Source organism: Babylonia areolata, chromosome 3 (genome assembly GCF_041734735.1).
Source record: "Babylonia areolata isolate BAREFJ2019XMU chromosome 3, ASM4173473v1, whole genome shotgun sequence".
Taxonomy (NCBI): domain Eukaryota; kingdom Metazoa; phylum Mollusca; class Gastropoda; order Neogastropoda; family Buccinidae; genus Babylonia; species Babylonia areolata.
Genome location: NC_134878.1, coordinates 38,635,716 through 38,652,792, shown reverse-complemented (window position 1 = coordinate 38,652,792; position 17,077 = coordinate 38,635,716). Strand labels below are relative to the sequence as shown.

Sequence of the window (17,077 nt, the reverse complement as noted above, 5' to 3'; positions counted from 1 at the left end):
TGGAAAGGCTGGCCAAAAGAGAATTGCAGTAATCCAATCTTGAGAGAACCAGAGCGCATACAAGTGTATTGGTTTCATCAGTTCAGAGATAGTGGTGGATAGAACTGATTCTATGCAGTTCCAAATAGGCAACTTTACAGATATTCCAAATGTGCTGTTAGAAGGAAAGGACTGGTCTAGGATTACACCAAGACTGTGAAAAGAAGGAGAAAGCGAAACAGATGTGCTACTGATCAGAACAGAATCAGGAAAGGAAAGATGTTGATGAAACTTCTTTGGACAGGCTATCATAAATTCAGTCTAATTGTCATTTAGTTGCACTTAGTTATTGAGAGTCATCTAGTCCTTTAGGTCAGCAATGCACTCCAGTGTTTGAGTCACCAGTGCATCAAATTCAGCTATGGAAGCCGACTGATAAAGTCGAATGTCATCAGCAAAGCAAAGCAATAGCTGAATGGTTAAGCGTTGGGACTTTCAATCTGAGGATCCAGGGTTCGAACATCAGTGACGGTACCTAGTGGAGATTTTTCCAATCTCCCAGGTCAACATATGTGCAGACCTGCTAGTGCCTAAACCCCCTTCAGTGTATACACATGCAGAAGACCAAATACGCATATTAAAGATCCTGTAATCCATGTCAGTGTTCAGTGGGTTATGGAAACAAGAACATATCCAGCATGCACACCCCCGAAACAGAGTATGGCTGCCAACATGGTGGGGTAAATAAACAAAACGGTCATACACGTAAAATGTTACATGTTTGTCCGAATGTGTATGTGTGTGTGCCTAAAATCTGATTGAATGACACAGGAAACAAATGATGAGTGCCCAGTGGCGGCTTGTTGTGCAAATGACCTCATGTTTGTAAAGCATTTAGAGCTTGGTCTCCGACTGAGGGTAGGTGCTCTAGAAGTATCCACATCAATCAATCAATGAATCAATCAGCAAAGCTCTCATGCAACATCACATGATGACACAGGAGCCGCATACAGCATGAAAAGAACAGGACCTAGGACGGACCCCTGTGGGACACCATATCTTAAGGCAAATACACTAGAATATCTACCATTTACACACACTTTCTGTGCAAGATCTGTGCAGTGTCACAAATATCAAAAAAAGTTTAAAGTCTCTTCAAGAGGATAGAGTGGTTGATAGTGTCAAAAGCTGCTAACAAGTCTAAAAGAGCGAGAACAGATATCCTATCTTCATTAAACCCAGAAAGCAAATCATTCAGTGATTCACTATTCTAAGATGGGTTGTTTTGCAATTAAGACCACATCTATAAGCTGACTGGTGAGAATTAAGTAAACGATTTTGTTCCAGATGAGTGAAGAGTTGAGGCAATACAATTTTCCAGCAATTCTGATAAAAATGACAGACTTGAGACAGGTCAATGCCCCTCCGCTTCCGTGCTTTGGGCGAGTCTTGTCAATCTCTTCAGTGTCAGCAGATTCATGGGGTGCTGTTGTTTGAGGGACGTGGTGGCAGTCTCCACTCTGGGGGGACGCTCAGTCAGTCTGGCTCCGCGACTAAGCCATTATTGTCATTAGTAGGGGGCTTAGTAGGTGGTGTCCTAAGTATGTTAAATCAGAACAGGCACCACTGAACATCACTGAAGTGACTCATGGGCAGTGCAGGGTCTCCTCTGGTGTGTGGTCTCCTGGCGACCTAACATCGGTCGTTCCCTGCAGACTGCCGAATCTGGAACTGTGACGGACAAACCCAGGTGTGGCCGTGTATGGGGGAATCTAAATGAGCGGCGTGGGAGTAATGCCACTGAAACGGTGCAGATGATGGGGCAGGGGAAAAAAAAAAAAAAAAAAGGAAAAAGAATAGAATAGAATAGAATAGAATATGTCTTTATTACCAAGTGTACTGGGGTCACAATGAATATTGGGGGGGATAGTACATAACAATGTACGAACATAAATCGAAAATCATACACAAACACAGATACAGTTGAAATTAGGATACATATCCATACAAAAACTTGTGCATTCTCACACATGCACGCACACATGCACACACACACACACAATCTCTCTCTCTCTCTCTCTCTCTCTCTCTCTCTCTCTCTCTCACACACATGTTTGAACAGAAGCCACATATTACATGTGGATGGGGCTGATGACTAGAGATCTTCAGGTAGCTGGTTGTTGATTGCACAATTCAATTTATCATACTGGATTTGTTCGAGAGACAGGGTACTGACTGCTTTGGGGAAAAAGCTATTGGTGAAGTGATTGGTTTTCGTCCTTATACTTCTGTACCGTCGACCAGAAGGGAGCATCTCGAAAATCCCAAAAGCTGGATGTGATTCGTACTGGCTGATTGATTTTGATTTTTTGAGTAGCCACTTACAATATATATTGTCTAGAGAAGGTAGATCAGCCCTAGTAATCTTGGTGGCAGTTTTTACAATTCTGTTATGGGCTGCAAATTCTGCCTTGGAAATGTTTCCATACCAAACAGTAATAGTGAAGGTTAGCACACTTTCAATGACTGCTCGGTAGAAATCAACCATGATTTCTTTTTAATTCCGAACTTTTTGAGGCGCCGGAGAAAGAACAGGTGCTGTTGTTCTTTCTTAACAATTTTTTCCGTATTTTTCTCCCATTTCAAATTGTTGGATATGATCAGTCCAAGAAATTTAAATTCGCTGATGATCTCTACTTGCATGTCTTTAATGACAAGTGGTATGGGGTCAGATCTAGTTTTCCTGAAATCTAAAATTAATTCTTTTGTTTTTGATATGTTGAGTTCTAAGTTGTTTTGATCACACCAGCTGACAAGTTCCAGTCCTTCTTCCCTATATTTTGACTCATCACTGTCCACAATCAGCCTTTCTAGAGTAGTATCGTCTGCAAACTTGACCATGGTGTTACATTCATTTTCAACTGCACAGTCATGTGTAAATAGTGAGTACAACAGTGGGGATAGAACACATCCCTGTGGGATGGCCCAGAACCCAGGCTAAAATGATGTCATACACTCTGCTTGTTACAAGTGTAAAAGTTTCTTAATTATCAGGAAGTTTCGGATGTGCCAGATTCCTGCAGGTGATCGAAATCACAGAAAAAATAATAAATCAAATCAAATTATGGTGCTTAAAGCCTCACCAACCACTAAGGCCATCTCAAGGCTATCACCACGTTAGCATCTACTTCAAATCAAAGGTAAAAAGTACAGTAAAAACTAATCACTCCTTCAATCTTTTCACTCAAAAAGTTTTTTTTTTAAACTTCCAGCATTAAAAGTATTCAAATCTGATTTTTTTTAAATGTTCACTTCTTTCAACAAGTTGATTTGTATCCACAGAGGAACATCACAGAACAAAGTCTTCAGAGAATCTGCCGTGTAATGTCTGCATCTAATGTCATACAGATCCCACCAATCAATGACCATGTGTTTCACAGTGAGAGGCTCGTCACAGGGAATACATCGGAGGCCTTCTCCCATTTTAACAAGAATAAGTAAGAAAAGTGTGCCCTGTGTGCAATCTGCACAGCACAGACTTCCCCTTACGATTCTTCACAACAGATGGATCTCTTTTCGGTCAGGATGAATTTGGAACAGCCTTTTGTTCATCTGGGTGTTCCACTCCACTTGCCAAAGATCTTGAAGTAAGTGTTCACTTTCTGCATCATGTCTGTGTATGGTACGCAGGATTTTGATAATATTTCTTTTATGGCGTTCTTGGCCAGCTGGTCTGCCATTTCATTACCTTGAATGCCAACATGGCCCAGAACCCAGGCCAAAACATCATACCCTTTGCTTGTGTAAAAATGAAAAAAAATTCAAGCAGTTTTGGATGTGTCAGATTCCTGCAAGCAATCACCTCCTGGGTTGACAAGTCAAAAAAAAAAAAAAAAAAAAATCATTTAACGCTTGTGTTTTGCTCGAAGAACCATTTTTAATGCCAGAACCAGTGCGGTCAGTTCCACAGTATAAACTGAGCTGTCAGTCAGAATGTGTTTTGTTGAGGACTGGTCAGGAAAGGCAGAATTAAATGCAGAATTAAATGTAGACGCAGCGACAACTTCTTCCGAATTCAAACCATCAGTAAAGATTTTCAGAAATGTGGGAAATTTGTGGCAGACCAGGGCTCTGTAAAGGTGAAATAAAGTTATCCTATCAGTGCCCCTGTCCGTGTGTGCTAAAACTAGGAGGATGTTCAGAACTTTTTGGCAGGTTTTCAACTGTTTAATGTGACAGGAAATTTAGCTTCTCGTCAAAAATGATCCCCAGAAATTTGGCTCCCCTAACTGCCCAGGAGGAGGATTTTCCCAGATGGATTTCAGGATCCACAAAGAATTGTTGAAAGTTGTGAAAATGATACATTGAGCTTTGGTAGGAGTAAAGGTGAAACCGTTCTCCTCTGCCCAATGCTGAATTTTATCTCTGCAGAGCTGGAGCCATTGCTGGCTGCTGGCTAAGTACTACCAGTTTGGTATACAGCAAAATCATCCACAAAGAGCTATCTCATCCCTTCTGGACCGACTGGAAGATGTCAATTTTAATGCTGAAGAGAGAAGGTGACAGAATGCTCCCTTGTGGAACACCCAGCTCCTGCTCTTGTATGTTGGAAAGAGTGGTGCCGCCCTCACCTGGACCTGTTGGTTTTGTAATAAACTGTAGACAAATGGGGGGAAGTGTCCTTCAAAGCTGAGGTTGTAAAGATCAGAGAAAATGCCAAATTTCCAGGTGGTATCATAAGCTTTTTCCAAATAAAAAACAAATATGGTCACAACATGCTGCTTGTTCATGGAAGCGTTTCTGTCTGTGGTTTCCAGACAGACTAGATAGTCAATGGTAGACTGAAGCTTGCAGAAACCACACTCTTCTTTCGCCAATAAGCCATTGGTCTCTAGTTTCCACATCTGTCTACCATTGACAATCTTTTCCATTAGTTTACATATGCAGCTGGTCAGTGCAATTTGGCAGTAATTTGAAGGGTTAGATAGGTCTTTTCCTGGTTTTGGTACAGGGATGATGAGAGCTCTCCGCCAAGAGGGTGGGAAAAAGCCTGTGGACTAGATATGATTATAGACATTTAGTAGAGCTTCCAAACAGATTTCAGGAAGATGTTTAAAAAATTTATAATGTATCTCATCCAATCCAGGATAAGAATCAGTAGTGGTTTGAAGAACAGGTTTAACTCATTCAGTGTAACAGAAGGTCATAATTATCAGTATTGTCAGATGAAAAGCTGCAGGGCGTTTTTTTCTTTGAGGCTTTTAGTTATGAGGAACAGGGCTGATTTATAGGCTGATGAAGAGTTTGATTCTGGACCAACAATGGATTGCACACCAACAGATCCACAAAAGTGAACTGTAGATGTAGCCAAGTGCTCAGCTGGCTACTAACCGTAGTTCAACTCACAGCACAAGCTGAAAGCTGAGCTATAACAGATGCCTTTTTCGCAACTAACCGCCGGTCTCCAACGGCTCGTGCAGAATATGTGACACCATTCCAGGCTTGAATGCAAATCCCCTTTTAGACAAAAGCCCCAACCATGCGTGTGAATGACTGGTGCGAAAGCGCTTTGATTTGTCTCTGCACAAGATTCAGCGCTAAATAAATACCATTAATATTATTATTTGATGTTTCTGTAGACTGAAAACTACTGAGAAGTGATTAATGTCTTGATGTGGAAGCGTCTCTACATTCATTCCTGCTCTGCATTTTGAAAATGTCTGAGTGATGCCAATCACACTGTCACTGTCTCCTTGTCTTGTTCCAAGGAGTATTGGGGTTGTGGTTGCTAATGGGCTGAGAAGACTTTCTCCTGTCAAAAAAGGCAAAGAGAGTGGTAGGAAAGAGGAAATTTCTAGCACAGAATTTCCAGAAGGTGGGGATGCTATATATACTGAAAGACACCCAGCATCCCCACCGAGGGCTGTAAAAACATAAACATTGAGGGAAAAAAAAGAACCAAACAAAAACCAAACAAAAAAAAAACCCCAAAGGGAAACTCCACAGTACAAGTAGGTTCAAGACCATGGTTGCACTTAACTGTTTTCTCCATCAGATAAGAAACCACTCACCCATTCTTTACTGATGAGCCAACATCCTCTGGCAAGTCCATTCAAAACATTAAGCGTACGCCTGGCCTCTCCACATACAACATGCGTGGTGTGTTTGGACACCTTGTCTTCGATCCTGAACACCCCCAGTCGTTTGACAGCACCAATCACAAAGTCCTGTTCTCTGCCAGAACAAAAACATAGACATTTACATTTATTTAGACCATAAGGTGCAGTTGTGGTCACTATGCAGAAGGAATCAAAAACAACGGTACGGCGGATAGTGAAATGTATACCAACATCCACATGAGACAGGCAGTTCGTGTGTTTGAACAAAACATACTACATGCAGGTAAAGCGGATGAATCTTGGTACTTCAGCTATTGATCTCTGATCTAAGGAATGGACACTGACTGCAGCCAAAAATGCATTGACGTCAAATGCAATGAAAATTTATATTCAGTGACAAATGCGTGTGGCGCTAATTGCCTTTCGCTGTGTGTGTGTGTGTATGTGTGTGTGTGTGTGTGTGTGTCTGTGTGTGTGTGTGTGTCTGTGTGTGTGTCTGTGTGTGTGTGTGTTAAATTTTGCAGTCGGCAAATACCACATTCTGTGGGCCTGAATCACAGAAAACTTCGGTCGAATCATACAAGGCAGGTCTGCGAAAATTCATCCAGTGTAAAAAACAAACAAACAAGGGACACAATCCAAACACTTGGTATCGTCTGCTCTTCATTTAAAGTGCTGCTGCCGAGTCGGCAGCCTCAAAGATCAACTGATAACATAAGAACTTGTCAGGAAAATCATGTGCATCCTTGGGATGTACAGTTCTGAAAACTGGGGGTCCTTTTCAGATTTTTGTGCGTAAAGGACGCGCTATAGTGCGTTATGGGAAACACTGATATGTGAGGTGAGTTTGTTGTTTGTTTTTTGCTGTTTTTCTCCCAACCATCAAGGGAAAATATGGCATCCCTCAAAACAAAAAGAACATAAAAATCAGCATGTTCATTGCTGCAATTCAAGTCGAGGTACACGAAGAATAAGAAGATGTGTTAGAAGACACTGCAAACCAGACAAACCTATCTTTAAAAATCATACTGTGATTTCAAAAATTTTTTTTTCAAAAGCTGCCCATCAAATTTGAAGCTTTTATCTTTATCGTGTCAGTACAAAGGAACATGAGCCTGGAAACAAAAATCCTTTAGCAACTTTATTACGTATAGAATGCAGGAAAAATAATTGTGTGCAATACTATAAATCATATTTGTTAAAATGTTTTCAAAGCAGTCTTCTTAAAAACCATTTTCTTTCAAGTTTGGCATCCCTCCAGGAAGCAATCTTGTGAGCAACAGAGATGAAAAACAGATAAAACATAAAATTTGAAACAATCAGCTTACTTACTCACGATGAAGGCTGGTCATCACCAAGGATGGCACGCCAGCCAAGTGGAACTTCAGCAGACACATCTTCTTCACATCTCTCTCCACATCCTGACTGCTTTGATCTCTGCTCAGTGACACTTGTTTGCCTTGGCACTGGGGTTTCGCCACTTTAAATTCTGCCAGACTGTTTCTTGATGGCCCAAGTTTGCTTTGTGAAGTTCTGGAGATGCCATTGAAAACCATCGACAATGATGATCCAAGAATGCTGGAGGTGGAACATAGAGAGGAGACACTCTCATTTCCCTTGTTCTTCACCAAAGTCTTCCTCCTGTTTCCCACACCCTTTTTCCTGCCCTTTGAAGAGGACTTGGATGATAACTGTTCAACAGCATCACTCGGTATTAAGGATATTCTCTTGCATTGATTTTCTTTTATCTGTGAGGATCCACGCCCTCTTTTTGGTGCAGGAAGAGAGCTAGGGAAAATTGCATCTACAAGACAAGATTTCCGCTTCCGCCCCCTCTTTTCATGCACAGCATTCTCTGATGCTGGTCTGGACAAGTCTGGATTGTCTGCTGAACATAGAGAAAGAATGGGTAAATCCTGACTTGGGTTTAATAGTTTCTTTTTCCTAGTTATTGATTTTAAAAAGACTACATCAGAGCCTGCACTTTCTGAAGTACGAATCTGACTTTTCTCTTGTGGCATTACATTTCCAATGCTGTCTCCACTGTTGCCTCTTGCTCTCCAACCTCTACTTTGACCACTTGATTTATCTATTTCTTGTGCATGGATTATTTTGAGAACATTCTGACCCATGCTGGTATGTTTATGCACTGCAGTATGGTATTGAACACAGCTATTGACTTGTGTTTTCTGTGAGAGATATTTGCCTGACTGTGGAGAGCTGTGACCAGTCTGAGGCAAACAGTGTGGCAGTCTCTTTTCAGTCACCTTTCTTTTTTGCCTGACTTGTGTTTGGTGTGGATCTTGACTGGACATGCTAGCTTGTGGGTAATTTTTTGGTATGTGTTTTTCTCTTGACTCTAAACCTGCAGAATCTGAGTCCCTTACAGCATCAGTTAGAGGTTCTATCTCTGGTACAGAAGTCTCTTCAGTACCTTGTGCACGCTGCAGATTTCCATGGGTTTTGTTGTGATCAGAGCTTTCTGCATTCCTTAACATCTTTGGGAGACTCCTTGATGAACAGTTCTTGCTGATACAACCTGATGACCGTGAACTTCTTTGACTCAGAACAGGTGTTTTGTCAGTTTCAGGGCTTTGGTTTTCTGAAACAAAGTTAACAGCAGTTTCTAGCTTCACATTGTGTATTTTTTATACTTGATCATGTGCACTAATATGCATGTGTATGTATGCATGAGCATTTTCATGCTGTCCTGGGCTATGATGTTTGTGTGCATGCAGTCATGCCTAAGAGAGTAATTGTACCATATAAACAGAAGAACCGAAAAGTGGCATAACTGATCCATAAGACAATCATGACTGACCCTGCCTCAGCCTTATCTGTCTGCCAACCTGAGCATACCTCAAACTGCAAGAAAACCACTAGTTGTTAAAAAAAAAAAAAGCAAAAAAAAAAAAGCAAGCACCTATGCAGGCCTGAATGGTGTCCAGTCATCACCAAACTGTGTACTTAATAAAAGGAAAGCATGCCAAGTTTAGCTGTGCATTTTATCAGTTTAATGCAAGAATGTTTTAAGCTCACATCTTGGAAAATGGGAATATCAATGAGCACGAGATGAGCATCAGATGTCCCTGATCCTTCCATGTTCAGTCTGCTGACTTGTGACAGCAAAATCTGGCTCTGACACAGTTTCAACACCTATCTTCTTCATCACTATTGCTGCTATTTTTATAAAAAGAGCCATTAGAGTCCATTGGCAGAAGTGTCAAGATTAAACAGATGACAAATCTCTTTGCTTGACAAAAGGCACTTTTGGGACATTTCCATATCACAGTTTGACCCAACTGCGTGCTAAAAATGTTCAGTTTCTGAATCAAAAGCAATAATAGCAAGTTAACTACTTTACTGCAGCCAAAAGTGTATACACTTAAAGCCAACTTGAGTTTTGCACCATATAGTTAGTTATACTCTCAATACGAGTTGATACATATCTCAGATGTGCACAACACTGACAAAATATGACTGCACACAAATTTCATCATGGATGTGATAAATGGTAATGCTTTTGAAAATGGAAACAGTGTCAATCTGAATAATGGTAAAAGTGCTATGGTGCTGCATTCAGTGATAAGATTCTAAAATTTTGAAATTTACCAAACCTAGCACAGGAGGGGGCTAGGGAGGATGAGACTGCACTTGATGCCTCTAGCATGGGCAAGAGAGCAAAGCCCCTTTTAAACAGAACACCTTTTGAAAAAGAATTGCATTAAAAAGTATGCCTAAATGATAGGGTAAAGGCGCAAGGTCAAAAATCTGTGACGCAGCAGGCAAAAACCTAGCTAAAGTCACAACCAGCTCTTCCTCTTTTTCTTTTGCTGCCCCATCATCTGCACTGTTTCAGTGGCATTACTCCCACATCGTTCATTCTGAGTCCCCTCTTACATGGCCACACCCAAGTTCATCTGTCACAGTTCTAGTGTCGGCAGTCCACAGGGGACTATCGAAGTTAGGTCACCAGAAGACCACACACCACAGGAGACCCTGTACTTTGGTGGTGTTCAATGGTGCCTGTTCTGATTTAACATACTTAGGACACCACCTACTAAGCCCCCAACTGAATACAACAATGGCTTAGTCGCGGAGCCAGACTGACTGAGCATCCCTCCCAGAGTGGAAACTCTAACACATCCCTCCATCAACAGCCCCTTATGAATTTGCTGACACTGAAGATACTGACAGGACTTATCCCAAGCACATAAGTGGATGGGTATCAAAACTGGGGTCACCATGACAGCAGGGCATGAAAGGCCATAGACTCTGGCTTTTTTTTTTTTGGGGGGGGGGGGGGGGGGGGAGGGTTATACTGATGACAAAGAAGGAGGAGGTGGAGGACTATGATGATGAAGATGCTGCTAAGGAGGTCCATTTTGGTTTGGGACCATGTGACAAGGCTGTACTCTATGCTTCCTGTTACAATAATATCCCAGCATCAACCAGGCCCGAGAGATACAGACACTTGCAGTGTTGGTCAGGTAATTAGATCATCACACCAAAAAACACATCTGTGAAGTGGATGATACTTGACTATGTGGTCCCAGTCTCCCCATTAATGACCATAGCACACTCAACTCTGCATAGGAGTCTTTTACAGGCCAAAAAACCCACCTCCCCTGGGATTCGAACCCATGTTCAAGATAATTCTTGTTCTAAAGTTACAAGCAGGCTAATATATGTTTTTTTCATGAGGCAATTTTTCCATTTGTTCTTTTCGGCCACAACAAATGTCAAAAGATTATAGAAAAAACTATGACTGACAGATCAATTTGGTTTTTTGAAAGTTAATCTGTGATTTTTAACTTTCTGAAAGTACATAAATGTCAGAAGTGACAAATTCGGTCTTAAACCGGGTTTTTGCATGCAGCATCACATGTGGTTTAAAAGGCATTAGAAAGGCTCTCACGCAATCAAAAATAGAAAATTTCATCTAAAAATGTTTTAAAGGTGCATGGTGAATCACAGATTTGGTTATATCAAAAGCATAGAGATAATGAGTTATGGGCATGTGCATGTGACTGTCCCATTCCTTCAACTCATGACTACGAACATACACACACATGCAACACACACAGAGTTACAGAAAGGGCGGAAAGCTGGAGTGATGTTGTGCAAAACATAAGTACAGTCATGCGAGAATGAATTTAAGATTTAAGACAACCGCATTGGAGAAATACACAGGCATCTAAACAAGAGACCCAGTTAGCTCAGCAGACTCCACTGCTGGACTATACACACTGTCAAAACCCAGACCATACCAAGGAAGAAGAAAGAAGACTGCACAAGATTCAGCGAGCGTCTCTCATGGCGAGCGGTCACGATTTTTGCACACTCTTCGCTCATATATATCATATATATTCAAGATGGTGCTGACCAATGGCGACACAGGGATAGCTGTCCCATTTATTTTGTGTTAAATTCTGTTTATGTGTGTTACGGAACCAGCTGCGATCTTACAATATGATTGTGACACGCTGCTGCACGTTAGGGAACAAGTAGATGTGTCCAGTGAGGTCTCACTTCAACTCACTCCATCATGATTTACAATTGTTAACAATGAACACCAACCGCTCAACACACAAGACTCAGTCTGTGAGGAAACATGAAAAGCGAGGTGGGGCCTTTTCAAGGTTATGCCAATGAAATTTTCGCCCACCTCTACCCAGTATGTTCCTGTCTAATGTTAGATCTCTACCCAACAAAACTGATGAACTCACAGGCAACATTCAGATGAGGAGAGACTACAAAGAGTGCTCTGTGTTTTGTTTCACTAAAACATGGCTTAACCCGGACATCCCTGACAGCGCCGTTCAACCACCAGGCTTCACTGTACACCGAGCTGACTGCACTGCTGACTCAGAAAAGCAAAGGGGCGACAGTGTGTGTTTCTTCATGAACACACGCTGGTGCTCCAGTGTCAAAGTGCTATCGCAAGCCTGCTTCCCTGACATGGAGTTCCTAACCATCCGGTGCCAACCCTTCTACCTCCAATGCGAAATTTCCTCAGTGACGCTGATCGTGGTGTACATCCATCCCACAGCGAACCTCACCGCTGCACTTTATCTGCTAGCAGACGAAATTAGCAAGTGCGATAACAGTTGGCCCAACTCCACCATCATCATTGCTGGTGATTTCAACAGAGCCAGCCTCAAGAATTCTATGCCGAAGCTGTACCAGCAAGTGGACTGTCCAAAACGTGGTGACAAGACCCTTGACCACTGCTACACCTCCATCAAGAAGGTGTACTACTCGATCCGCTGCACACCTTTGGGACAATCCGATCACAGCATGATATATCTGGTGCCAGTCTACAAACAAAAACTGAAAGCTGAAAAACCAGTCATGAAAACTGTTAAACAATTGTCGGACCCTGCCTTAGAGACCTTGCAAGACTGTTTCGAATGTAGAGATTGGAATGTTTATAAAGACTCTGCCGGGGACTTAAATGAATATACCGACACAGTGTGTGATTATATTTCTTTCTGTGAAAGTGTGCATTCCATCAAAAATTATAAAAATATTTTCAAACAACAAAATTTGGTGTAACGGGGCTGTTAGGCAAAAACTAAAGGAAAAAGAGAGAGCTTTTCGTGAAACTGATGATAGAATAGTCCACAATACAGCAAAAAGAAGTGTTGAAAAATGCATTAAGAAGGCAAAGTTTTTAAATAGGAAAAAAATTAGAAGAAAACCTGTCCGCAAACAACTATAGGAATGTATGGAACGGACTGCAGAATATCACTGATTATAAAATGACCCACCAGACAGTCAACAGCACTGACAGAACTCTTCCAGACAAACTCAACACATTCTACTCCAGATTCAACAAACCACTGCCTACTTCTGATGTGACTGCACCCAAAATCACCCCCACTCCCCCTTTCATAGTCCAAGAGAATGAAGTCAGATGCCACTTCAGTCATCTGAAAATGAGAAAAGCTGCTGACCCTGACACACATCTCACCAGGCCTTTTGGAGAAGTGTGCAGTCCAAATATCTAGTGTCTTCACTGACATATTTAACATATCCCTTCAGTCTTGTGTGGTGCCACACTGCTTTAAGAAATCAACAATCATTCCTGTTCCAAAAAAAGCACAGCCTAGTTGTCTTAATGATTATTGTCCCGTAGCCTCAACATCAGTTGTAATGAAAACATTTGATTCTACAATTCCTAAAAACCTGCATTCCTCCATCTTTTGATCCCTTTCAGTTCACCTATAAAGCTAACAGATCAGTTGAAGATGCCATTGGCATAGGTCTCTACCACATCCTCAGACATCTCGAAAATCCTAACAGCTATGCCAGGATCCTTTTCATTGACTACAGCTCCGCGTTTCACACAGTAGTACCATCAAAACTATATTCTAAACTGAAAGACCTCTCGCTGCCAGAATCAATTTGTACATGGATCCTAAATTTTCTAAGATGCATACTGCAAGTTGTTAAAGTTGGTGACCTCACCTCTTCCACATGCATTCTCAACACAGGGATGTGTTCTATCCCCACTGTTGTACTCACTATTCACACATGACTATGGAACTGAAAATGAATGTAACACCATGATCAAGTTTGCCGACGATACTACTCTAGAAGGGCTGATTACGAACAGTGATGAGTCAAAATATAGGGAAGTACTGGAACTTGTCAGCTGGTGTGATCAAAACAACTTAGAACTTGAACGTATCAAAAACAAAAGAACTGATTTTAGATTTTAGGAAGACCAGATCTGACCCCTTACCACTTGTCATTAAAGACAAGCAAGTAGAGATCATCAGCGAATTTAAATTTCTTGGACTGATCATTTCCAACAATTTGAAATGGCGAGAAAAATACGGAAAAAACTGTAAAGAAAGCACAACAGCACCTGTACTTTCTTTGGTGCCTCAAAAAGTTTGGAATTAAAAAAGAAATCATGGTTGATTTCTACCGAGCAGTCAAGTGTGCTAACCTTCGCTATTACTGTTTGGTATGGAAACATTTCCAAGGCAGAAGTTCCAGCCCTCAACAGAATCGTAAAAACTACCACCAAGATTACCGGGGTTGATCTACCTTCTCTAGAAGACACATATCATAAGCGGCTACTCAGAAAAGCAAAATCAATCAGCCAAGACGAATCACATCCAGCTTTTGGGATTTTCGAGATGCTCCAATCTGGTCAACGGTACAGAAGTATAAGGACAAAAACCAATCACTTCGCCAATAGCTTTTCCCCCAAAGCAGTCAAACAAATCCAGTATGACTGAATAGAATTTTGCAATCAACAACCATATACCTGAAGATCTAGTCATCAGCCCCATCCACATGTTATATGCAGCTTCTGTTCAAATGCATGTGTGTGTGTGTGTGTGTGTGTGTGTGTCTGTGTGTGTGCGTGCGCACGTGTGCGGGCATGTATGTGTGTGTGTGTGTGTGTGTGTGTGTGTGTGTGTGTGTGCAGTACATGCATGTGTGAGTATACACAAGTTTTTATATTGATATGCACTTGTACGTATCCTAATTTCTACTATATCTGTGTTTGTGTATGATTTTCGATGTTATATATACTATCCCCTCAATATTCCTTGTGACCCTGGTACACTTGGTAATAAAGACATACTCTATCAAGTTTACACCAGCTGAGTTGTTTTTCTCGACTTAGCCATCTGTTCATACACCAAATCAGTACAGCGAGCAGGTGCTGTTACAGTCTGAATCTTTCACCTGTTGTTTTCTTCCTGTACTCGACTAGTTAATCCCATCTTTTGTCAAATGTAGTTAATCCGGTCTTTCTCAGAGCAAAAGACATTCCAGACAATGTTGAAAACCATCCCTCCATCCTGGAGATGTCTGGCAGGTGAGAGAACATCCGGACAGGGTATAGTGGTCAGCGCTCAGCAAATAAACGGCCTGTGATAGATTTACCCTGCTACACAGAAGGCAAGGAAACAGCTGCTCATTAAAGGTGTGAGAGTGAGAGGGGTTATGCTACAACTAGTGTACACAAATCCATTTATTCTTAAGAATAGCTCCGGACAAGAAAAACCCACAACCAAAGTTTGGATGGACAATGTACCCACTTCAGTTGTTGATACAGAAATAGAACACTCACTTGTGAAAATAGGATGTGAACAACGCTGGTCCATCAAGGCAGAGAGGTCAAGAGACTCAGACAATAAACTGACCAATTTCTTGACAGGGAGATTTATATTTATTACAGTCTCTGGTGTTCCTTTGGAAAAGACTTTGAAAGTGAACATTTTTACCACTAACATTTATCACACAGAGAGCAACCCAAGGCCACCAGTAACTTGCTCAAGGTGTTCCGAGTCAAACCACCATGCTTCACAGTGCAATAAAGACATCTGTAGATTATGCTAGGGCACACAAGCAGGGATACTGCTTGCCAGTTTTTTGTTGCAGTGACCCCCTCAGAGGACACAGAGGAGACGAGTGGGGACGAGGAGGCAGCTGCAGCGGGACAGAGGGAGCGACCAGACGAAGGACAGTCACCCAGAGGTCATCCTGGGGAACATCAGGCCACACTACTCACTCCTGCTACAGAACCCCCCTCAGAGACTCCAAAGCAGCCACATTCAAAGGATGGACCCAGTCCCAGGGAAGTACAGGGGAAAGGGAAACACGCAAAAGGGGATCTTGGGTGAAGCAGCCACCAGGTGCCCGCACAGTCCAACGTTGAGGAGGGCGGTGAACACAGCTGAGACTGTGTACACTGAGGACTGTCCTTTCGGTGACTATACGGCAATGATTCAAGGACTGAGAGAATAAAAATCATTTTGGGCGATTGTTTTATTATTTCATAATTGCAATTTGTATGGATAATTTAAGTATTTGTTCTCTGAATGCGAGAGGTTTGAAAAAAAAAAAATCCTAAAGAAACATATTATTCCACTATCTCAGAAAAAACAAAAAATGACACTGCATGTTTACAAGTACATACAACAGACAATGATGCACTGATATGGGAAAAACAATGGGGTGGTAAAATATTCTATAACGAAGGTACAAACAGAAGTCAAGGGGAAATCATTATGATATCCAAAAATTTCAGTTGCAATGTGAACATAGAATTAGCATTAGACAGAATTTTAGTAGTTTCTGTTCAGAATGAAAACAATGACTTTTAACTGGCAAATGTTTACACTCCGCATTAGCGTGAGAGATAAGTTACAATTCTTTAAAATGTTGCAAGACACATTGTATTTTGTGATCAAAATATCACTGTCACCCGACTTGGTCAGGTCAGGGGCATAGCCCTTGCTACTGGTACCATGTAACCCAGTACTACCTGCCACATGTGAAGTCTCCCAACGATGGACCAGGCGGAGGAGGAAACCTTTCCCAATGGCTGTTTAAGGCGGAAGAGGATGACCAAAGGGCAGCGGGAGCTCTTATACTTGGCTGGAAGTCCTCCCAGGAGACTAACCTCCGAAGAAAAAAACCTGCACCTGCCAAGGCCGTCCTACATGTGGCAGTATCTGCAAGGGACTGCACAACTCCTCCTCACTAAAAAAAAGTCACCTGTGCTCGTCAGGCAACCAGGCTAATGTCGGAACGACAAGCTAGCCCTTCAACACCCAGCTTTCCCAAGCCCTGCAGCAATGGAGAAGTGGTAATGGGGACAGGCAGAGGATGCTGCTGGCAGTTCCTAGTCACAAATCTGCACGCAGGTGGCTGTGGGGTGATGGTCGTCTGCCGTAGACTGGGGCAGATGCGGTGCCCATATCCTCCCAGTGTCAGAGCAGCCCTTTTTAGGGACGCACTGCTCTCCCCACATGAAGAAGGGGAGATAAAAGGATCCCTAAACAAAGCCTGCTTCACCTAGTACCTAGTAGGAAACCGCACCTACTTGGACATCCAACACTAGCGGTTGAAAACAACAGAAGAAAAGAACCAGTAGCGGTTGAAAACAACAGAAGAAAAGAACCAGGAGTCATGCCCTGACTCTGGGTGCCTGGAATGTTCGCACC

At 42.0% G+C, this 17,077-nt stretch overlaps 1 protein-coding gene across 1 annotated transcript in view; it reads right to left on the bottom strand.

Moving 5' to 3' along the window:
- Positions 1-17,077, bottom strand: part of LOC143280560 (uncharacterized) — an 84,755-nt gene that overhangs the window by 57,217 nt on the left and 10,461 nt on the right. The window contains exons 2-4 of the mRNA XM_076585253.1: positions 8,533-8,700; positions 7,431-7,986; positions 6,051-6,213 (exon numbers count right to left, since the gene is read on the bottom strand). Coding sequence (XP_076441368.1) covers positions 6,051-6,213; positions 7,431-7,986; positions 8,533-8,596 — 783 coding nt within the window. The 5' untranslated portion in view covers positions 8,597-8,700. The remainder of the gene's footprint in view (positions 1-6,050; positions 6,214-7,430; positions 7,987-8,532; positions 8,701-17,077) is intronic.